At 38.0% G+C, this 25,115-nt stretch overlaps 1 protein-coding gene across 3 annotated transcripts; it reads right to left on the minus strand.

Moving 5' to 3' along the window:
- Nucleotides 1–1,126: 1,126 nt before the first annotated feature.
- On the minus strand, nucleotides 1,127–24,635 carry LOC144184958 (sterile alpha motif domain-containing protein 10-like). 3 transcript variants are annotated; one of them, XM_077710456.1, is made up of 5 exons: nucleotides 16,592–16,746; nucleotides 12,383–12,567; nucleotides 8,936–9,104; nucleotides 5,293–5,433; nucleotides 1,127–2,605 (listed from the first exon to the last, which is right to left on the minus strand). In XM_077710456.1, exons 1-5 carry the CDS (start codon nucleotides 16,638–16,640, stop codon nucleotides 2,583–2,585), a joined length of 567 nt encoding a protein of 188 aa, XP_077566582.1. In that variant the 5' UTR covers nucleotides 16,641–16,746; the 3' UTR covers nucleotides 1,127–2,582. The 3 variants fall into 3 exon arrangements, with proteins under 3 accessions (XP_077566582.1, XP_077566573.1, XP_077566590.1); XM_077710447.1 differs by lacking the exon at nucleotides 1,127–2,605 and adding an exon at nucleotides 2,953–4,536 and having other exon boundaries at nucleotides 16,592–16,747; XM_077710464.1 differs by lacking the exons at nucleotides 1,127–2,605; nucleotides 16,592–16,746 and adding exons at nucleotides 2,960–4,536; nucleotides 24,300–24,635.
- Nucleotides 24,636–25,115: the final 480 nt, after the last annotated feature.

The following is a 25,115-nucleotide window of genomic DNA, read 5'->3' on the forward strand; positions in this document are numbered from 1 at the left end:
AGCTGACCACAAACTAAGTTCCTTCTTACTTCCAGTCTTAACCCGTAGTTGGGCACCAATGTAACTCACTGGCTGCCATTGACAACACTAGATGTCCAATCTATTTTGACTGAGAGTGGTATGTTTGAAATAGTAATGATTACACAACAACAACTCCAGAGCCACACAGCTTACTTCTGGCAGTGATCATCCACTGCCAGTCCTTCTGAGTTCAAAGTGGTTAGACGTCGAGTGCCGTCAATGGTAGCGTATGTGTGAATGGGCATAATTTTTCCACAATGACGTCAATGCTCTGTACAATGCAACCAGTAGAGGGCAGGAGACACTAAATCTTGTGAGAAGGCCTGGAAGGAATTTTTGAATTGATTATCGCATAAAGCTGTGACAGCATTTACACAAGGATGCTAGATGAAAGTTCATTGAGTGTGAAAAATGATTATCATCCATATTAAGGCCGTTTATAAACATTTTGTTGTGTTTGCCCTTTCTACAGCGTTCAATAAAGCAGGGTTAGTATGTATTTATTAGTCTTCCAGTAAGGGGCAGTGCTGTCTTGTAAAATAAACCAATGCCTGAAAACTAGTTGTTTTTTTGTTAAATCTATTTAGAACTTTTGCCATTACAGTTTACATATGAATTGGTTAAGATAACATTGGATAAAATTACACATTTTGGGACATTACACGCCAAGATTTACTGCATAGTCTTTTAACTTTATGCTTATCTATATCACTGTCAATAATTTACTTCAAAATATTTCTTTTTACAAATATATACATTGATATTTGCAAAAAGAAATTAATCCGAATATATATAATATAATATATATTCAATTGAATAAACAGAAATTCATCTGAATATACATAGTATAATACATATTAAATTGAATCATATTGATTTGTACTGATATCGTGTATTATATGACCTAGTGACTTTTGCTATATGGCAATCAAATATAGTGTGGGTGAAAAACACCACTTAGGTTCAATGCAATTTTCTCCAAACGCTTGTCGAACTCTGATTTGTTGATTAGGGGGGGATATTTTCACACTGTCAGGCCATTGTATATATTCCCAGCCCTCATTTTGTTGAGTGGAACACGAGTCTGTGTAGAGCAAAGAAAAACTTCAAAAATACTTAAGCTTTAGTAGTTTGTTATATATATTAAAAAAAGCCATCTTCAAATTTCCTTTACATCATTTCAATACTTAGGTATACACAGCTCATTAGGTACTTCAAAAATACTGCAGTACGTGATCTCCCTTTTAACAGTCAGGCTTTTGCAATACGGTTCATCTGGCTTTGAACGGCCAGATGGAGGCAAGTTTTCTGTTGTGTTTTTTTTTGTTGGAACTTTGTCTCTTGATGTATGCAAATGGGGCATCCTCATCATCTTAAATGAAAACTTGTATCTGGGTACGTGTCACAGTATTACAGGATTATGAAGCTTTTAAAATCACACGACCAAATGGGGATAGAGGTGTATAGTATACAATTGGGATCTATCCATTTATTTTGTTTGTCAGGGAGATGACTAACGGTAATGTTCATGAACAACACATCGAGTCTGTTAAATTCTCTTTCTAAAATAGGCAAATCACAAAGGCATTCACTTCAGCATACATGTAATGAAATAACATCTTTCAGTATTCTTTAAATAACCCTAACAGCTCTTTCTCATTGTGTAATTCCATTTAAATTATTGCCTTATAAAGCCTACTCACCGAGATCATCATATCACATTTGTATGTCCTTAGGATCTGACCTATGAAAATTGTTTCACATTTCTCAGATGTACTCTACGTAATGTATATTTTGAGTAGGTATTGAGTGTTGTAAATGTCTCATCTCATCTCATTTTCTTCCGCTTTATTCAGAGTCGGGTTGTAAATGTAGTCTAATTTAATCACCGTATACAGTAAAATGTCAGATGATCTGCTATCAGTTATTCACCAGTGATCTCAAACCCTGAGAGGAAAATGCTTTGCCGAGTTTTTATGAAAGATGTTTTCACACATGCATATACATACAGTAAAAGACTGTTATTTTAAACATATCTTTAGCAATCTGGGCTTCAAAATTAAGAATTCACCTGAAAAAAATAATGAGTTTACACTCACCAACAACTTTAGCTACGTCTTGAATACAATGGAAGATCAAAACATTTATATTAAAAACACAGTTTCAACTTCTATTTTCAAGTTATAATTATTAAAGTAACTTTGCAAAGGCAGAATGTTGATCTGGTCTACCTAAAAAAGTGACATGTCGGTTTATAATTTCCCACAATGCGCAAGCTCATACTGAAATGGGACAGACTAACAAGATTTGCAAAGGAAGACCTAAAGCAGTTTTAGATCTTCACCATCACCTTCTTATTCTTATGCTACGTTGGAGCACAGATTTGTCTCTCATCTCGAACTCTAGTGAACAAACATTCAATGATCATCCCGCAGAACTGTCGACATGTCGTCCACAGGCTTGTCCTAAGTTCGATTCTCGATTCACACATCTGAAGACAGAAGCCTTGCTTGGCTGCTGGAGTTTTTGGAACAGAGATTGAGGGCAAGTGATGACATGAGCTAAGAGAGATTTCCAAAGGAGGCTGTGGGAGAAAAAAAGTGAGAGAAGAGGGCAATTCATTATTAGTGCTAAGACAGATTTTATTTTAGTCATTCAAATGCATTTCCTCTTTTTATTTAAAAAAAATGGACATAATGCAGGTTAATTTTCTTGTTTTTTTATGGACTTTTGTTGGTCAATAATTGACCTGGCAGGTGACATATAATATGGTTTTGTTGGGATGCAATTCTGAGTGTTTCCATTACATTCAAACAACATTCATCAGTAACTATCCATTTTACTGCTATCAATGCAATCTACTTATGTCAAGCAATATGTAAAATATTTCAAAGAAAACAGACAAGATGTTAAAAAGCACAAATTCCTCCTTAATGTCATTAACTTCCTCTCATGAAACAACAGAAGAAACCAGCCGGTTCTCGTATTCACGGGCCAACTCCTGACATCAAGCGTCATTAGGCGGTCACAATTTCCTCGCCTAAACTGTTGACTTTTTCAGCTACGAGCTGTTCTCTCTTGATAGGCGACAAATACTCGCCACCTGTTTCCTGGCCGAAGACAGATGTGAGTGTGGCACTCAAGTCAACCTGAACCACGACATACAGAGGCAGGAGTATGAAATGTCTAGAGATAGGACTGGAGGCGTGTGGAGGCACTTCTCTGATGGAAAAAATAAAATAAACGAGCTCCCAAAGGAGTTCTCATAGCAGATGTGGCATAAGATGAAGGGGGTAAAATGGGAGATGAATAGTAACCAGGCAAATTTGTGCAGAAGATTTGATATTGTTTCTCATTCTTAAAGTTCAACCATGCAAAAAGAAATGGAAATTAACATCACAAATAGGTAACATATTTAAGGGTCAAGGTGGTAGGGAGGAGCTACAACCGTCATCTGGCTTTAGCAAATTAACAGTAAGGTGTAGCGGTGTTGCAGATGGCTGCATCGCACAGAGACTGACTTTGATGAAAATTTCATGGTTTGAGAAGTAAGGAAGAACTCACAATTTATTATGATGAAAAACCAACAAGCATGAGATAAGCTGGAGCCCTTCTGAATAAAGCCCCCAAACATTCCGGTCCATCCTACCAAGACTCCAAAAGCTCTCCAGATGTTGCATAAACACCTGCAAAGCTCACACTACAGTAGGAGAGATAAGAGGCTTTGAGCTCTGGAAAACGCCCTGTTACCTTTCACCGTACAGACAACATAATACACCAAGCTGAAAATACAAACCAAGGAAAGTAAAAATACAGGCATGAGCTCATGCTGAGAATGTGCAGAGTAAAAGATTAGGAACATGAAAGGCGTGAAAGTACTGCGGTGAAGGTTGAATAAGTCTATGTATGGTCCCTTACACACATTTGCATTCTACTTTGATGCTCCGATTTGAAATTTTCACACGTAAATTTTAAGCTTACCTGTGCAATACAGCTGTGACCTGAAACTTTGGTCCAACGTTTGTTTCAATAAAAGTGAGGTTCACCAGCTTTTCCTTCTCTCAGAAAGTTTGCTTGTACTTTAACAACCACTTTACCTCAATTGTTAAAATAGATCTTTTTCACAAAGAGAACGACACCCTTTCTTAGTTGAAATACCAAGGTGTGGTATGGAAAATAACATAATTAACTCCCATCTTCTGTCCCGCAATTAGAGCAATGCCTTGATATTGACTGTGAAATGTTATTACGGTGCTTCTAGCAAGCGTGCCTGTCACAGACTGATGAGCACATAATGGAATGTGTAGACAGGCAGAAAGTGAATAAATGCAATTTCAGAGAAACTTTTTTCTCTCTCCACACTCCTTCATTATCCTGTGATCTGTTTATTTGAGCCCATCTATTTTTCGGTCAAACACTTCAAATCTAATCTAATCACAGTTCTGTGTAATTTTTCTGTTTCCCATATTCCAAGGTTTATTCCGTGGGCTCAACCAAGAGACAAAGTTGCATTACCTGTGAGCAAAACACACATTTTCAGGTAATAGGTATGTTTGACCAATAAGAATTCAGAAAAAAACACTGTAAAATTTACTATTTGATTGATAATAAACCGTTTTTTTCCTAATGTTATTGTCTTTAAGTTTTGTTCCGTCATACAGAATGCCTAATCAACTGTTGCCAGACTAGATTTACTTGTGAATTATGAAGTTGATTAATTGGAAAATGCATTGCTGCATAATTTCCCACTATTTTGGTAGGACTGTATTTACTATAGTACTTTATCTCCATCATCAAACCATATAGCTCAAAGTCCACTTTATCCCTAGTTATCGTGGGAGAGAAAAATCCTGGAAAGCATCAGAGAAAGATGTTGGGGGGCAGACGAGGAGGTGCTCAAGCTTTTAGCTGAATATTTCATGGGAAGAATTTGTTCGCCACATTATACTTACCGTGCACTACAGGTGACACAGTATTGTGCGAAAGCCACTTCTGGATCCAAGCCAGCTGTGATTAACTAGGTTATTTTATTGATGCATCACTAGTAAAAATGTTTACTGGAGCCGTAATTCAGAAACAGGGCAGCAAATTACGTACTGCCGTCAATAAAATCCTGCACTGCTTCCTCAATGATGTCAATTTCTATCATATGTCACAGCTGCCATAACTGCTGGCGGGCAGTCAATTTAGCGAAAGCTAAAAAAAAAAATCAAAATAAAAAAATCTGACCACTTCTCCCCCAACCCGCAAACAGAGCAATTTAGTACTCACTTCGACTGAGAAGTTGAAGGTTGCGGACCTCTTCTCTGACCTGCAGCTGGAGGACTTGTTGAAGAACCTCCTGTCTTAGGAGGTCTTGTAGGATTCCCATCCTCTGAAGCTTCTCCCCGTTCAAACGCAGCAAGGCTCGTCCTGTCAAGAGAAGATGGACCTTGTAATAAATAATGTCATAATGTTAGATCAAAACAAGGGTGAAATCAGATTTTTTTTAAATGATTAAATAGTAAAGGAATTCCAGAACCAAACCATGGCTACCAGTGTGTGTACTTTGCTTGTGTTCCTGCACCGTCAAATTCTGGAATGCCAAAGCAACCTTAATCCGGTTCTGACCCCATTTGCACTTTTGGCCGACATTTATGGAAAACCAAGAGACATGTTCAGGTTTAAGGATTATGTCTGTCAAAATCTTATTGGAACGGGTTTGCTGCCATTTTAATTTACTATATTACTACTGAATGTGGTAGAAAATTACTAGTAGCACACAATAAGTCATATTGTTATAATTTTTACTGCTAAATCCAGATTCTAGAAAACAATTCAGAGCAAACAGGGTTGGTTTGCAATGACATTTGTTGTAATGAAACGGAAATATGGAATGCAAATTAACTCAAGATAAAATATTACATTCATTCAAGATTTTCTACAAGTCAAAACAAACTTGAGAAAACTAGCAAGCACATTTGTAATTCAGCCCCAAGATTCAGGGCTTAATCCACATTCACACTCCCGATTTCCAATTAGCAGCAGTAAAGAGTCTGGAATGAAGAGGAAAGCATTCATCCTGGGCCGGACTTAAAGATCTGGCATTTAACACAAGGGAGACACTCATTTAACAAACCATTTCCCACAACCCGTGCATTTTACAGACAGCTTGCATTCACATTAGCACACAGAGAGAGAGAAAAAAAGTGCTTCAAGCCATAAGCAAACATAAATGGAAGAAATGTCCTTAACCACGGACAAAGGAATCTATCATACCTGCTGCAGCTCACAAATCATATAATTAGACTCATTACTCGTAAAGATGGTGTCTCCTTTTTTTCGGGAGCCTATCTATTCACCCATCTATCAAAAGCTTTACTTAGTATTATCAAACAAGTCCAGTATGTCATGTCAGGTCAGCAGCAGCAAACAAAAGACAAATTAGGAAGACATGGTAGTGAAAGTTCTTTCTCCACTGCCCTATTTTAGATCTAATGAAATATAAATGGGCTTAATAGAGAGTTGGCAGACATATTTTAAATGACCGGCAGGTGAGTTGATAGTGAATTTACTATATGTGACTCTTGTAATTCGAAACCAAAGCTCTAGTTGGCTTTAAAAAAAATCACCTGCACAAACAAAGGCAACCAGTTCACCAGTGGTTTGAGATTTTTTTTTTTGTACTTATCAGTCAATATGTGCAGACTACTGCGCGTTCGTTCATACGTCACAATCTATTCCAACCTCCATTTCGTGCTTGAAAGCACACCGCTGTTTATAACCTCCAATGTTGACACACATTTCAGATGCTAAACAAAATTCAATACTGAATCAGTTCTTTTGTGTTGCTTGTTTAAATAATAGTGGAACATCACGCAGTGGCATCTGTTTACACTTTTACAATATGTATACTGGCTTCCAATTTATGGTTAGTATGATATATACAGAAAACAAGTTTAAAAATAGCAGAGACATCATTTAAAGGCAAACAATGCAATTGTGTGTATGCAGGTGAATTTACCTGATAGCTCACAGTGTAAAAACTTGATTAAAAAAAACCTACAGGAATATACGGTATAATGGCAGCCACAGTTTTTTCCTAAAACCCCTCCACAAAAAACCAAAGCAGCCTCTCTCACACCCTTTCCGTCCTTAGCATTCCTTTGTGTGCTTGCCGAGAGGCACAGCGGCACATCCTAGAGATACAATGCCCTTGCTGTGTGCATGCATAGATGAAACAAAGGCAGTAGAATGGATTTCAAATCAATTTTCCACAGATGTGCTACGGCTTTCATTAATTGCATGCCGATTGCGATTCTCCCACCGTGTGGTGAGAATGACAAAAACTGCTAAATTGAGATGACTCCTCTCTACTTAGCTTTAAAACATATAGAATATTACCAGTTTCAGTGGCAAAATAGAGCCATTTTCAGCCAGAAAAGAATTGTGAAAATGTCTTTTTATTTTGTTCTGACGGGTAAATTATTAGGACAGAAATCCAAATTCAATGAAAGTGATGCAATATCAGGATTTTGAGGTTCTTAACTTTATGTTTCCGGTGTCGCACCTTTCCTCAATCATCTTTAAATGGGTTTTTAAATGCAGCAGTTGTGTTATTGTATTCATCTCGGAATTGATTCAAATCGTTCCATTATTTTATTTTTTATTTTTAATAGATTCTTGTGGCGGCTTTTAAAAAATCAAAGATTTGCAAAAAAAAATATGATCGGTGCAGCCGGTTCTGGTGATCAAAATGTTCCTTATTGTAGTATTTCTTCATCACAGTCCTTACACTGTTGTAGATCACCTTAATACCAGCCTAATTCTAAAAGATCTTTCAATGCGGCTTCATTTTATCTGTGTCTTTGCACAAAAATGGACAGAATAGTAATAAAAGGATAAGATAAAAAGCACACAATGAAAAATGATGTCCCAAATGTTCACATACAAATTGAATGGCAACACTGATCTCCCCGGGCAGCTTGTTCCACCGTGATGCTGTGCTTTCTGAGAGACTGTGAGAGACATGATTACTGTTGGGTCACTGAACAAAAGATGATACAGGGAGAGGATTCAGCTCGAGGCTGCTGCACAGATCCACCACCCTTTCGTGACAGTGTTACAATTAATGCACGAAAACATGCATTGATGCTGTTCACCATATGTATCACCAATTAAAATGGAAAATATATGTCCGAGAATTAATTTCAAAATAATGCTGAAAACATTTAATCTACCTTTACTATAAAAAAAGTTGTACTTTCCTTGTTTGAGATTATCCAAATAAAAAGTTTCAGAATTGAGTTTGCGCTTAAGTATAATCAAAGGTTATAATAGGCGTTTATTTATTTATTATTATTTCTTTTTTATTTCTTCCCAAATTCCAGATGATCAGAAATGGCATATGTTTTGAGACAAGAATGAGAATGGGTGGGAGAACAAATCGAATAGTAGGATGCTGGAAGTGTCTTTCCATAGCACCTAACCTGTAAAAGTGTGTTTTACGTTATAGGGAAAACCTTTCTTGTAGAGTTTCTTAAATGTATCTCCTTCTGCGGGGTATTATTTGAATTTGAACAGCCCCACATTTTCTCCACAGCTTTCTGTACCCAAAAATAGTCAGCAGTTTTTTTTAAACATAACTACACATGAATGCCTCTTCAATCTCCTTCAGAAAGATTTGGCTGCAAACGTGCTTCCACTTGAGCAAACTAAGCTGTGGAACCACAAACTCTACTGAAGTGTGCAACCACTTACTTACCTCAAAACTTGCAACGCGAGATATGCCGAGTTCTTTATTGTAGTGATTTGCAGTCTAACTAAATAGTGACAGGACATAAGATAAAAGGATGTGACATTCAACTTTCCACCCTTTCCTCTTTTTTTAAATGTACACTTTGATGATATAACACAAAGATGTGTTGCTGAGTACCTGTGATGGCATGATGAGAGAAGGCTTCTACATAGGTCAGGTAGTTGTGGGGACAATATTTCTTAAGCCACTTGCAGACGTCCTGCTGAGACCACAGCACAACAGGTTTGGACAGACTGGACAACGTTGGGCTGGTGTGGTACACTGTGAAGGCTTCACCTGGATGTAGCTGAAAAGAAGGAGGCAATTTTAATTGATTAAAAATAGAATCTTGATTCTGTCTATGTTAGACACTGCTTATAGGGTACTTTTCATTGGAGCTGTGTCTCTACACGACTGGCAAATAGTTTTGCCTGAGACACTTGACTCTAGAGTAATTGATCATTTATAGGTGCACACACCAATCCATCACCTTATAACTGACTGTAATTGAAATGGGCAAGGTTGGGAAAATTCCCATTGATTGCAGGTGAGGCAAAGTAAAATTACTTTCTCACTTGAGGACACGATCGTGTTTCGGCAGCATGCAAATGAAATCCTACACGATTTAAAAATCTCTTTGAATATTGATCGCAGGATTTCTTTGAGCGACTTGTTAAAGCAGCAATAACTGTGAGCATGATCTTTTCCTTTTCTCACTTTTTGCAGTTATCGCCATTGGATTTTACATTTGCAGTCCATTATTGCGTATTGGGCAGCACATTGCAGCTCAGTTTAATCACATTGAGTTTATTAAAGATTCTGCTTCATGTCAAGGCAACTAAGGGTAGAAAATAAGAAAATCTGTCTCTTTGCGTGTCTTGAAAGCCGATAATATCAAAGATTTGGAGAGAATTCTCATCTTTGGTTATTACTGATTAACTGTGTATTAACGCTGAAAAATGAAGGCTTAAATTGCTACTTAATTACCGACATTTATGAGACTTCAGAGTAGCCTGATTAAGCACATTTCAGTAAAATGGCAAGCCAGTTATTACAAAAAGAATAACGATTACTCAGTGTAAATTGTTTTTTTCTCTTTATATAGAAATACAGGATATAGTACCTCCATATGAATATTTACATATAGGATGCAAATCTTCAATACTATGAGTTTCCCTCTAATAATGTAACACTTAACAAACTGTCATGATTTCAGGCTGAGAAAGTTACATGAATAAAATTGAATGGATTTTTGAGATTTTGTGTTTTATAACTTAATTTCTTTCATACCCGTGGACAAAATTTTCAAACTGAAGCCTTTTGTAAAGTCAAGATTTTGTGTAAATGATGACTTATGTACATTAAAGCACCCGATATTCAGATAAATTAAGTAACAGTTCTGCATTATCTCCCCATTAATTATTTTACTTCCTTTGGTCTCTATGTGTGCAGTTACTGTCATTTATCTCAGTTGATGTCCTCTGGCCACTTCACTGTTGATCCTGTTCACACTTTGTTGGAGCCCCCACTCTTTGTGGGACCTAATTCTGTCCAGTGGGAGGAGTTTCCTCATTCATTTCATATGCAGGAAGTGGGGGAGGGAAGAGGATGAGTCAGGAAAAAGGATGGGGGCGAATACAAAACTCAATATTGAGCGGAAGTTACAAATAAAAAAAACTGGGTAACGTTATACATATCTATCATACAGAGTTGATCAATGTCTTCCTGTTGTCTTTTCAAGAATCTAATAGGATACATTTACATTGCAAGGACAAAGGCAACTACTAATTGAATTTCTCTGCAGGCATCTGCCACCATGTGTCCAAAGAAAGCTGATAGAAATGCCATACAGAATGTATAGCCTGATCAAAGCTTAAGGCAGTCCAATGAGAGCTGGACAGTCTAATAAATTTGTTTTTAAACTATTGTTGAAAATGACTAGAAATGGACTCAAAACCCAGTGTAAGTACTTGCAAAGTGTTGAAATAAAACTTCACAAAATAGTACTGAACTGTAGTTGAGTCCTGATTTAGAAAACCAAGGTATTTTTGTTATTGAATGAATTTTCAGAGTGTAAACATAAATATGCGAACAGGTTTATTTTTTCTATTAACACTGCTAATTTGAAGATGAGAAATCCCAAGGTTGCACTTTAAATCCATCATTGAGTTTAGTTTTGTTTTTCTGACGTCACCTAACGACTCCCTTATTAAAGCTGTTGTGTGAATAAACAGTATAATGGAGAATAATCTTAACAACACTCCCGAGAGATGTGGTCCAAACTCTTTGTATACTGTTCATCACATTATTCCCCAAATAGTCTTCAGAAATCAGGCATTGGCAATTATTGTATAAATTGTGAATCCACAAAACATGCACACACCTCAAGTAGAGCGAGCTATTTTTTGAATAATGCATGAAATTGCATGTTGCCATGAGGAGACGATAAGGCTCATAGTGTAGAGGTTTAATTATCCCTCTGCTGTGTAATCATTCGGAAACAGCTTCCCACTCTTTTAATAAGCCTTTTCTAGTTGTTATAGCTGAGGGGGCACTCTTATGAATTATTAAACAAACTTGCAGAGAATATATGTACATCTTATAGCACCCAAGTTGCAAGTTTCCTAAAAGCCAATGGGAATTTTCCATTGGAGCATTGGCTTTTATTCTATGGACAGCTGAACCCAAAAAGGAGTTGCTAGTGTCATATACAATTTTAAGTCAAATGCAGAGGGGAATGCTTTGAATTTTGTTTTCTATATACTTTCTTTTGTCTCCCCATGGATTGCACAGAAGGGATTCAATTGTGTACAAAACACATATGTGAACTAAGAGACAATGAACAACCAAGCAGATTTTGATGACAGCTGCGCCAATGAGTTTCCAATTGCTGCTGCGCATTGAAGTAAACACAACACAACTTTTGGACAGATTGCTTAAGGCACTTTGTTGGATTACAGAAAATGAGGTCTATTGGTCTGAATATTGTTGTATCCTATGTATTCAGGCTTTCCCTCGGTTTCATAAGTCCTCAGGTGAGAGCTGACAATAATTCATTTTTGGATAAGCGGATAAGTTTAAACTTATGTTTGAATGGAAATTGAATGGTCGGATGAATAAAGTACGACAAGGGATAGAGTGCATGGATTTGGATTTCTTCTTTCTTTTTTGTTGTTGTTGGATTGTCTTTGGTGCAAAGAACAGGAAGAATATTGCTGCCTCCAGCCAAAAAGCAACATAGCTTTGTAAACATTCTTTGCAAATGGAAATGTCTACCTGGCCCTCCAGCATGAAAAACAGCTGAAATGTTGTCACTTGGGACTCTAAAAAAGGAAATATCCAGATCTGAATGCATCCGCTGTTTTCTTTTGATGTAATTAGCATTATCAGCAGCGGCAAAAAAGTATGGTGAAAAGCACTTGCAAAACATTTTAATCATTTACAGAAAAACAAGCACTATTTGGTTGGACATAACCACAAAAAATTGCAGTTAGCAGCTTTTTAACTCACACTTTAAACAAGTCTATAAATATTTTTTATTCTCCTGTAGTTGGAACATTTTTACAAATAAAATGTCCTTCTTACCTGGATGTCCTCTGTGCCAGGCTGCTGCAGGAGTTTGACAGGGCGCGTGTGTAATGTCTTCTGGCCACGGCCGTCATGCCAGGTCAGGTTGCTACCGCCAGAACGTCGTGGCAGCTGGTAGCTTAACTCTTCAGCCGACAGCGTGTGATCCAGAGAGGCACGGCAAAAGCTGAAGCTGGATGCCGCTAAGGGAAGGTATGAGTAGAGGGAAACAAATCATTTTCACTTTAAAATGACAGTAATGAATATATCTTTTGTATGTAAGCAACGGAGAATGTGAGCTACAGTATAGAGAAATAACTTTAATCATCCCTCGCAATCAAGTAATCAGAAGTTTGCTTGAAAAATTACATGACACTTCAATCATAATTATTTGAAATTACCATGCTTTTTGAACAATATGATGCTTCATAAGAATAAAATAAAAGAACCCTTACAACCAAATTAAATTAATTAAACATGTGTGTGTGTGTGTGTGTGTGTGTGTGTGTGTGTGTGTGTGTGTGTGCAAATATACTGCTTTACACAACTATCTTTGAATTTAACCAACTCTCCATCCATCTATGAAAAAAACATAAGGATGACCACCTAGATTTTCTAAGTTGTCAAAAAGATATGTAGAAGAAAAATGAGCAATTCTGCCAAAGGATAAAGGAGCACCAGTCTTTGAGGAGTATGTTTCTATCTCCCATTTTTATCTCATCTTAGAGCTTTGTTCAGTCAGCAGCTGCATGAAGACAGTGTTAGAGCATTGCCATGACAGAGACAGGACAAAAATAAAGTGGCGATGAAAACAAGAGTATAATAGCCTACAGGCATTACTGGTGTGACTTCAACGTTCTAGCTACCTATACAATACTGATTTTGGTGCTTAATAGGCTTTTTACTTGTTACCCTATGGAATTTATTTCAGTCATTTTCCAGCTGCCATTGAGACAAACCAGTGTAATTACTGCCAGTCAGACTGCGACAGCGGAGACAGGAGAGGGAACGTGGGAAACTGGAGTGCCTAAATACCTGCCAAATATGAGAAAACAGACAAAAGAAGGAACAGTTGTGGGACCGACAAGAAATAATGCCAGATGATCATTATCATATTCTCTTTAGCGAAGACTGTATTTTGGTGAAAGCCATTGTGGTAGACATAGAATATGAATAAATAAGTTCATTTCACAAAGTGTTGAATCAAGTGTTTTCAATTATTCCACAGAGACATTACTATTAAGATGAATAAATGCATTTCATCTTTGTTCTACTAATGTCTCATTAAATGTGCTTTCACGGGACCTTGTAAGTTTCAAAAGTCATAAAAAAAGATAAAGTGCTCACACTGCAAGCTATAAGAGACTTGTTGGACTTAACATTGGAAAATATAGGCAAATATATAACAAATATTTCTGCAAGAAACCGATATAAAAACCTGTGCAGTAACTCGGCTAAGAGTACAATGGAAGGAATCATCAGCCAGTTATATCTCAGAGGTGATTAGCATCTTCATTGGTCAGCATCATGAGTCATCTGTTACCTTTCTGTCCCAACACTCAGTACTTGATTAGCTTGGACAACTGCCAAAAACACTTTGTCCTGTTTGTCACTAACTGGTGTTGAATTATCTCCTGCTGCCCTTGACAACGAGCCCTCAACAACCTCCAGAAGGGCGATGACACGGAATGAAAAATGGTTGATCCAGGGAAGGAGGCGGAATGAATGATGAAAAAAGCCTGTTGTGTTCAAAGCATCAACAAGTATTGGGAGTCCTAATAGCTTTCAGACTTTTAGGAAAAAGTTTTACTGCCCACACATTTCAAAAGAAGAACAATTACTATTACAAATAAGTCAATAGCCTCTCAATATTCAGACTTCATCTTATATCTTACTCTTCTTTGTTAACATGCACTTCCTCTGAGAATTTCCCCATGCTTTTGTAGATTTTTTTTAAAGTAGTATATTGTACACTGTGTTGTCTCAAAACCCAATACATTTTCTGTTACGCAATACTAACTAGCTTTGTGTGACAAAAAGTATTTCCAAATGCATTTTGTATTCCATAATGTTCAACTTCAGTTGCTTTCAGCCATGTTACTCAGTGCAAAGCCCAAACCAAAAAAAATCTAAACAGTGCTGCAATAAACAGGCAGTACAGCTGAAGGTAAAAGCCCTGAAATTAAAGGGCAAAGTCATAGACAGGTGTTAGCGTGAGTGTGTCTGAGTGCGTGCGCAGACGGTAAAGAGGTCAAAGCACCTCCGCCCAGTAAAGTGTAACCTCATCTCAACTGCTTTTGGCATATCTTCTATGCACAATGACAGCCAAATCTCCATAGTATTTCTTCACTAAAGGTAATTAAGCATTTTGGCACAGCATGGTGGCGGGTCGTTCCGAGTCATATCTCACACTCAATTAACATGACTCATCTGACTCCAGAGAATAAAAAATGCCTTGTACTATTCTTTTGTTGAGGTTTTCATAACCTTGATATCAGCAATGTTTAAAGGATAAAGTTGGATAATACATTTTATTCCAGGCATTTGTAGAGGAGCATATTGACTTTTACTTTAGTTGTATAACACAGCCATCAACTTAACCCCATCCTCAATTCAATTTGAAAAGAAATAAAGCACCAAGATGTGATTTCAAGCCTGTAAAATTCAACAAACCAAATTCAAAAATACAGTATTAAGCAGAAAAATTCCACCTGTTCTAAACAAGTACACAGCAAATGATGATTATGTGTTTGTGCTCTCATATGTTTGAGGTACAGCAAGTAAATGTCTATGACTCTTCCACTCTCGAATACCTGGTGCTAACCTTTGGAATGAGCCATGAAATTACTCAATTTGGAGTGTGTGCAGCAGGATAAATATATAACCCAGAACACAGGCTTTTACCCATGATGCCCCGGAGTCCATTTTCCACTCTGACACGAGACAATGTTGCGGAGGCTGTTTCTGAGGTTTACTTTTCACAAGCTATCACTGTCAGTAGAGCAGTCATGTATGGGCATCCGCAATGCATGCTGATAGAAGATACTAACATACCAACTCTCATCAGGGCAGAGGCGAGAAAATCCCAACTAAATCTCTTTAGGAATGAATATATGTTAGTCAAATCTGGCTGGCTCATGCATATGTGAATATGAGTCACAAAAATTGTATGAAAACTCCAACAAGCACACATCGGTAAATTCGTTTTCTGCCTTGTTTTGAGCCACTGTGTTTAAATTAAGTTGCCTGGAATCTACAATCAAGTATCTGGTTGTAAGATAGATTCTGCATTTAGACTGCAGGCAATTACGGCTCACAATGCACTGAGAGGTAGAAAACCAATGCGAGTTTGACACACGCTCTGCTCACTAAAAATGTAAAAATCACACCAAAAGTTATGGGAAAAAAATTCAAACAGAACTGTGCTTGTGGCATCTTTTGGCATGTCTGTTTTGCAGTCTTTCCAACTTAGACTGCAGTGACCTTCGCTTATTATCAATTTATATCATATTCTTATTTACAGTCTGATTCAGGGCTGTGGAAAACACAACTTTTAGTAAGCCATTCCACTATCACATAATTAAATTATTCCAAACCTTAATGTTCTTTTATGTGCACCTAGAAAGCAACAATAAGCAAAACATCTCGCTCCCAATTTGCCTGATTCAATTTTGATATTTTCAAGATAATAACAAAGCTTTTATGAGACCACCATGCATCCAATTTATGACCTATAATCCACGTTACATCTTCCAATTTGTCATATCCATTCAAATTAGCCTTAGACTGAACATGAACTGAGGGAAAAAACTACAAATTACATTAGAAGGTTATATGAGGTGACGCAGAACTGTTAACGGCAATTTTGTAAAGGTCAAGCAAACTCAGTTTAGTTTGTTGAATATTTCTGACAAACACTATTCATGGCAGGGGTGTGATTTTGTTTCGTCCTTTATACAAATTACAGTCATTCTTAGTAGAAAAAATACATTGTTCAACCTCAAAATTAAAATGTGACAATAGAGTATTTAATTATTTATGAATAAATAAGTGTAGCTCAGACTCCCCAGAGTTGTGATGTTATTATTAATGAAGGTCTATATTTATTTTACAACATTCAGAAACACAATTCCAGACAGCACTACGGCAATACAATTGTTCACCACGTGCTTATCAATTTCATTATCATCTCGTTTGACGTTAAAAATTAGTAAGGAGTACAAATACCTTCTGTAATAGCCTGCCAGGTATCCATCACAATCAGTCTGGTGACCATTAAGAAAGGAATAATACTATACACGATTGTGTGATGTTATATTTTCATCCCAACGCAGTTAGTCATATTTGGCGCTTGGACTGAGCTTAAACAAGTGACTGTTATAGAATTTCCCACTTTTATGGACCTGGCTTCATTGGGTTTAGACACATGTGGTCTATAAATCAATGTGGAGTGCTAATGCTGTGGCCTGCTGAGTGAATGGCATCCAGTGGGGTGCACCAATCAATAGTATATTGAGTGTCCTTAATAAATGCCTATTACACAAGCACGCCATGCCATTGATCTGTGAGTGCCACAGACCTTCGTGACAAATGACAAGAAATGTTTAAATGATGTAGCTTCGTTGAAAAAAAAAAAAACAGTCGATAGAACTAAAAGTAGCAGTGAAGACACCGGCACACGTTCAGGCACATGTTCACACAAAAACAATGATTATCGATCGCCAAGTGTTATGCAACTAGGCTTCAGTTAATTAGATTTTGTTGCATGAGTATTTTTCACTTACATGTCCATGTTTTAACAGAAGTATAATGTGTGTGCTTTCTGCTGCAGCTGCTGCTGGTGATGATGGTGATGATACCGCCTCAAAAACATTACAAAGTTGTCAAACAAAAGCAGACTAAATGAGCTGAGTATGGAAAATGGATTATGTACAAATGAGTTTAATGATATAGAATGGCCCAGTGAAACTACCAACCAGAGTTCAACATTTATTTCATACAAGTAGATGATGATGGTGGCAGCCAAATAGAAGTTGGAGCTTTGAAGTGGTCCGAGTTGTACTCCTGAGTGATGCAAGTGGCTCTAATCTTTCCCAGAGGGGAGGCAACAGAGACTGAAAGAGGAAATGGAAGGATGGAATTCAGAAGTTGCTGCACTGGGCCAAATGGCTAATGAGTGGCAATGTTGCTGAGACATGTAAGTAAAGAAATGCGGCATCACCACTGCCACCTATACCATGAATTGGGGCATTCATGATAATAATAGTTTTCCAACATACTGTCCAAGAGTTTTACCTATTGAAAAACTATATGACGGAGGTGACTTTGTAAAAGCAAATCTTCACACACCTTTATGTGCAACCCTAAGCCATGCCCATGTGAATAGTAAGTCATAAAAAAAAAATCAATCAATAGAAGTGTTGAGTCAGACAGATGATGTTTCCCCCTCAAAAAGCTTTTTCTTCTTCTCACTGAGCAGCTTCTATAGTTTCACTAAATAGCAATGAATAGGTCTTTTTTTTTATTTTTAAGTCATATGTCATATCATCAGTCAATCCATTCAGATGCCTTCTTAGATTGCATTCGTTTTTTTCCCTTTTCTTCAATCCTGTGTAGCACTTGGGCACAAGCCTCTATAACTCACTCTTACTAGACAAATCCCTACTAATCTAGGGATAAGGCACAGCAGCCATATATCTCAATGGCTTACTGCAAAATCAGGTCAGAAGGGTTAAGGCAAGCAAAAGATCATTATCATATACAGTGTTGGGATCCATGGACATTCCTCATAGCCCAACAAAGGAAAGGATCTAAACTAAAAAGAAGTGCCACACTCTGAATGGGTGGCCAGCAAGTAGAAGAGCACAATGAGACTTCCAGCTATTCCCGCTTACAATTCATAACTGGGGACAATTTAGAGTGTTCAACCAGCCTACTACAGGTTTTGGGGATGTGGGAGGAAACCAGAGTACCCAGAGAAAACCCACACAAGAAACTGTAGGACAAAAAAAGTGGACTCCAGCTATCTTTGCCTTGATTTTTTTTTCACAGGATATATAAGATGAGGGGGCGCCTTCATTAGGAGTACCTGCACATTCCCAAAATGAAGTACAGAGTGTGGTGATGTCATTGCAGAAACAGTGTTTGCTGCCGTTTCTGTGTATAGGACTGCATAGTAAAACACACAATCGACTCATTCTACTTTGGAACACACAATCGACAAGCTTGCGTCTTCAATTTCCCGATTCACGTTTGCCACCAAAATATGACGTTAATCCGTGACACAATCATTGTGGATTTCTGTCAGAGCTTTTTTATGTAAAAGGCCTCAAAGAAAAGGCAAGAAAGGTAACGGATGATGAGCAACGCAAAGTCAGCACAACTTCAAAATGGTTAGCACTTGACAGTTACAGGAGGAGCCAAGTGGTAGCCCTAAACTGCCTGACACACCCATCACAACCACCACATAAAATACTGTTAAGCCGGTGAGAGGCAAATGCAATTGCTTTCCAACTGCATGAATGTGACTTGTGCTCCCTGAGTCATGAGAACTGAAGCATGAGCCAATAGCCATTTGATTTAATGAGCAATCCGCAGAACAGACTGCAGTGACCCCCAATACTTAGTAGGAAAAAAGGCCAACCTATTAACTAAGAGTGGGAAGCTCCAAACCCACCCTATCACACAAGGCCACACTTAATTAGACTGTTTGTTTAGCCGGCTCTAATGGAAAGATTGCAAATGGGGCGAAGCGGCAGATGCCAAGTGTTCTCCTTGAAACTTGAAGGCTGAAAGTCATCTGGCCAAGCATGAGGCTGAGGGCATATTGTGTTTGGGGCCTTAATGTTCTCAGGGCAGATGGTGATTGTGGAGAGGAAGGGATAAAAACCATTAAAAAAAGAGAAAACAGTCAAAATGTGTTTTGTTTGTTCAGCTAGCCTTTGTAATAAATTGTAGCAAACTACACTAGTTATGATTTATTGATAATGAAGTAAAAATAAGTAAGTACAAGTGAACAGACATTTTGATAAAGCGCAAAATACATGAATCACGTTTATGTTTGGTGCTGGTAATACAACATGATTCACGAAGCACAATACATCTTACAACTACTCTAGGGGATTGTATATGTCGCAGGGCTTTTAAAATATAATATTCTTTCCCCAATGCATTAAGGGGTCGATTGTACAGTACTTACTGAAGGAATTGTGTGTTTGTGGATAAAATGAGGAATGTCACTGTGGTTCTTGAAGGTCATAATACAAAAACTGTATGCAATTAGTACTTCCTAAAAAAATATGGCATGCTTTTATATCATCAGACCAGCACCTGTTCAGACATTTTCCTGCTTCTCCCTAATTAAAGAAGGGGAATTGGATACGGACCTATGAGCACTCTAATTTAGAGAGAAGGGGCCCAAAGACACAGGCAGTGTATAAGAGCGAAGATGCCGTGTCAAGTGTAGAAATATTAGAGGATGCCAAGGTTACTGGAGAGGTCAGACTGGATGAAACGGTTGAAGCGTGAAAACAGGGTATCCAAAAATCCAGCATGAATGGTTATGCTAATCCGCATCTGATTTTTACTGAATGATGGTCTCTTCCACCTCATCACTCCATGCGTTCCTCTATGGTTTTATGCATCTATCATGCCAGAGGTCAGAGAGAGTCCTGATAAAAGGTATAAAATCCATCCCATAGCCAATGGGGCCGCCTCGTGGTGTAGAGGTTCACTTGCCTGACTTTGGTGCGGGCAGGCCCGGGCTCAATTCCTGCTGGTGGCGGTATGACTGGGGATGCGGATGATCGTTTGTCCCTCTACGACTGACTGGCGACCATTCTGGGGTGTAGTCTGGCTTTTGCCAGAAGACATTTGATTTAGGCTCCAGAAACCCTTTTGGGATTGAGTGGCATGGAAAATGAATAAATGAACATAGCCAATGGAGTGTTTGTTTGAGAGAGAGAGAGAGATCAATAATGTATTTTGACTATCATACCATTTGGGGGAGAGGTCAAGAGTGCCGCCTGCACTATGTGGACCAAATGGAAGCTATGGCCAGCAGGGGACATGCCACACAACAAGATGGCAACAAAAACAGCATTTGTCTGTCAGGCTAACACCTCTACACCCCTGCCAATGCTCATTTTCACACCCACTGGGTGTTCTAGCTGCCCTTTTGCTTCATCTATTTGCATGTCAACATAAATACACAAGGTCCACATTGCAAACAAACTGAAACATACACATACAAATCCAAAAGTCATGGCATATAGAGAAAGGCTCACAAGATGAGGCATAATGTTACCTCAGCCGAGGGAACAATAGGCTGTATGATATATTTATAACATACAACAAACTTAGTAAAAGTAATTCTTCCATAAAAGAAAACAAGACAAGCAAGTTGTCATTGTGAAGATTCAGGTTACTAAAGGAAAAGCACGAGTGTGCGCGAGAAAACCAAAGGGGTGGCACAGGCTGCCTCTTTTGGTACCTACAGGCACACTAAGTCCGTGATTAATTTATCAGCCCAAAAAAAAATCCAAAATAAGGCTCTGTAGATGGAAACTACGCAAGAAGAGGTTTGAAGCCTCAATCTGAATATTATAAGAGGAATGAACCACTTCTCTTCAGTTTTTACCCACATCAAAAATTAAATTACAACTAGACACAATCTAATATAATTTGATATACTAATTTTAAGTATATGAAATTATATATAACATTGCGACTCTTCCTGTGTGTAGATTAATTTGTCACATTTTATCTCTCACAAACTGAATCCATTAACTCCACTTGCACAAGCACCACAGATGCTTTGGTCCACCGCAGCGTGAGATCAGTACTCAAAAGGCCGAGTGCTGTAGTTGCCGTCAGGGCAGTGAAGCAGTGATTCAAAACGTTGTTTTCTTTTTCGACATGGTACAAAATTTTTACTGGACTGTTTGCTGAATTGAAAAGAGCAAACGTCTATTGATTAATCAATTGGAAACTCCTGCAATAATATTGACACCGCAATATGTAAAGTCATATATGGAAATGGTCTAATAATTCATATGTGGGGATCCTAACTATCATTTTTTAGCATGACCGATATTTAGGTTGCTGAATATGTTTATAACCTGCAATTCTGTAAATAACCTTATTTATGTTTTAGTTTTTCCTCAGAAGTGATCTAATTGAAAAAAACTATAACATATGAAGGATCACATATAGTAGCTGATAAAGTTTCGAATTCCAAATTCAAAACATCACAAAGTACAATGAATAAATCAGAAGATGTCGTCATGATGGTAATGGTTGCTTCTTTTAGAAAGGTTGGATTGTAGCCAGAATGATATTGAGACTTGGTTGGTGGGTAAAGCGCTACTGGAGATAAATAGATGGTTTGCTTTTGAGCTTCCACCCAGCTGTGTCCTCGCCTGCATGATAGCCTGTCACACTGATATATGGATGTTTGTGCGTTTGTGCATGTGTGTAGGTGTGCGTGTCTGACATATGTGTAGCTGTATGCATGGAAGGACGCCAACATGGATTGTATGAAATAGCAGAGTTAAAAGTCTGGATACTGATCTTGGCTACGCCCACAGATTCAAGATTGAAGACACAAACACATGTAGAACAACAACACAACTATACACTCACACATATCTAGTTCTGCTGCAAATGAGGAATGAAGCTCTATCACAAAACAAAAGATAAAGTCCAGTCCACACAGTAGGCAATGACCAACATAAATCCATGACCATTGTATACAGAATGCTATTAATCTGTGTTCTGGCAATGTACTGTAGGTCTGTAATTCCGAGCAATTAAATAAAAGCATGATAAAGTACACCATCTCTTGTGTATGACTATGAAGCAGCCATTAAAAGGACTTGACGTGAAGCAGGCAGCAATGTCTCTGGTTAATTTTGAAGTAAAATCACTCAAAAAGGACAATCATCCTATTCAGTTTTTAAGCCCCATCAAATCCAACTCTACAGTATTCTTCCCGCAAAAGAAAATCAGTTAGTAGCACAGCCATAAGAGAACCAAAAAACGAGGTGCGAACATCTATCTTTTTAACACACAAATTGTGTCAAATCTATGAATATTGTATTTTGTTAAATGTCAATTTAAAACATTAAAAAGACTGACATATATTAAGCAATATGAATGCTGTGTGGGCACTTGTAAATAAAGCTTATTCACTCATTTTGGACAAACCCTCATTAATATTTAAAGAACAGAACACATTGTGAGGGTGTTATCAATGCACAGAGCACTTAGTTAATGATGCATAGGTCAATTATGGAATGGATTAATTAAAAAAATAGCCCCGTGTTTGACTAAGTGAGGGCTGTCTGTACTACTAATGAACCTGCTTCAGCTGATAGCAGACGCATTGAAAAACAATCACGCCCACAATTATTAATGCCCTTAAGCTGAATGAGACTTATTAGGCAGGCCTCATTTCTGATTGCTGGCCTCATCCAAACGCCAGTTAACCAAGCTCAGGTATGAAAACATTTAGTCAGACAAAAACACTCAAAGAGCAAATACAGCACCTTCTATCAAGCCTCAAACAATAGTTACCTGCAAAATCAATGTCGTATTGTTCCGTGACTGTGCGCTTGGTCAAGAGTAGAAAAGTTGCAAGTTGCAATCAATGCAGGTTTAGTAAATTGCAATCAATACAGTTTTAGCTCAATCCAAGATGTAATGCATTCTTTTTTAGTGCGCAACTCACTCCTACACAAAGCTTAGTGTGTTTTTCTTTGGAGAAAAGTCAAGCTAATTGATGTACAGTATATTTTCATGCTTGCTACCTCTAACAGCAGTTTTAAAGTGTAGTCAATTTAAGCACTAAAGAGTCTACTCCTCTCTATATGGCATGGGCACAACTACATCATCGGATGTGCATGAAAAAATATCCACTTCCACCTAACTGGTCTGGAAATTATAATTCTTGCAATTGTGATCAAATTTAACCAACAATACAAAATACTTTTCTTCATTATAGCATTTTCCAACTCCTTAAATAGTGGGTGTAAGTAACATAGTCGGTCAACGATAGAGGCGCCTGGGAAGCCCATCCATAAATAACTAAAAAATAATCAGTGTACGATAGTTTGTGTGTATTTTCATGATGACGAGTAACATAAGGGTGTGCAGTATTGGCACGGATACTGTACTGGTATCACTCCAGAAATGTATACAGCAGAAATTCCGCCTTACATTCTGACCACGAATCAATCAATGTGTGGGAACTGAATACACAGGCTGCCTGTATTAAAGTAAGGTAGATATGCCAGAATGATATTGGTGACTTGCTTCATGAAATATTCAATGGATTTTTTATTTTATATTTTTACCAATTGTAAGTGTTAAAAGAGTGTAACTTGTTTGTACTTCATAATGGCTTCAATGAATCTGTAAAAACTGAACACAAAAGAGTCCTCACTAGTCTGAGCTCTTCCATTCAAAAGAGGACATGTTTACACGGGTTGATCTCTATTTATAGCCAAACAAAAGAATAGAGAAAAAATAAAAGCCTGCATATTAATGCATCCCTCAAGTGAATATTGCCGTATATTCATGTAAGCCAGGTGTAGAATTATGTTAATCCTTCATCTAAATGAAGCAATAACAACAACAACAACAACAAAAATCTATTGAAAAATAATAATAAAAACTATAAAGTTTAGGTAAAAGATTGGAAACGTGAATATTAAAATTAGTTTCTGTGGCTAGTTTAAGCTTTTTCAGGAAAAGTACACTCTATTAGAGGAAATTAAGTGATTTAATGCATAATAATTTTCTCCCTCTTTGACAAGAATTTGATGGACGCTTTCCGGCGTCCTGGAGCAAAACATTGCCATTTGTGTGTCAAATAAGAAGAAGCAGTATATCGGCACCCCGCTGACCCGGTTACGTCAAGACAAAACGCTCCTACCGTCCACGGCCATGCTCGGTCTCGGCGTGGATCTGTGCGCAGATCTGTGCGCTGTGCTGTCACCAAGGTTCTTCCATTCTGCAGCCAGTACGACGGAATGTTTTCCTGGTCCGGATCGACGGAACAGAAGGATATGAACTCCTCTTCTTTATCGGACAACCGCAAGACACGCTCGGTCCTCGCTTGCAATTGTTGTCATAGAAGAGAAGAGAGCAGTCACCGCAGCCGCGCGCTCATCAAGCGGCGAACGCTGAAACTCCGCCCCTTCTCTGCACCTGACCACCTACAGATTGAAAGGTCACCACTGTGCACCATGTCCAGCTCGCTCTCCCTCCACCATCTTGCTCTCTTTCTTCCACTTTTCTTTAACCCCTTTACTTTATAAGTGCAGGAGGCAAATTAAAAATATCTCTACTAGATTATCACAGTAGAGGTACTTGTAATCATTAATTTTCTGAATGGCTTATCCTCACAAGGGTCGCAGGGTGTGCTGGAGCCTATCACAGCTAAGAATGAACACCAGGCGAGAGACACCCTGAATCAAGGAGACATGCTCACACTGATAATGAGGGGTAATTTAGAGTGTTCAACCAGCCTACTATGCATGTTTTGGGGATGTGGGAGGAAAGAAGCACCCAGAAAAAACCCACGCAGCCCCAGGAATAAAATGCATACTCCACATAGGTGGACCAACATGGGATTAAACCCTTTTTTGTACTTTGTAACATTCTATAATGACGAATATGAAGACGTTGACCTTCATAGTACGTAAATAATATTTGTTAACTGAAATTCTGCAAGACAAATCTTGTCCAA

Source organism: Stigmatopora nigra, chromosome 1, assembly GCF_051989575.1.
Source record: "Stigmatopora nigra isolate UIUO_SnigA chromosome 1, RoL_Snig_1.1, whole genome shotgun sequence".
Classification (NCBI taxonomy): Eukaryota; Metazoa; Chordata; class Actinopteri; order Syngnathiformes; family Syngnathidae; genus Stigmatopora; species Stigmatopora nigra.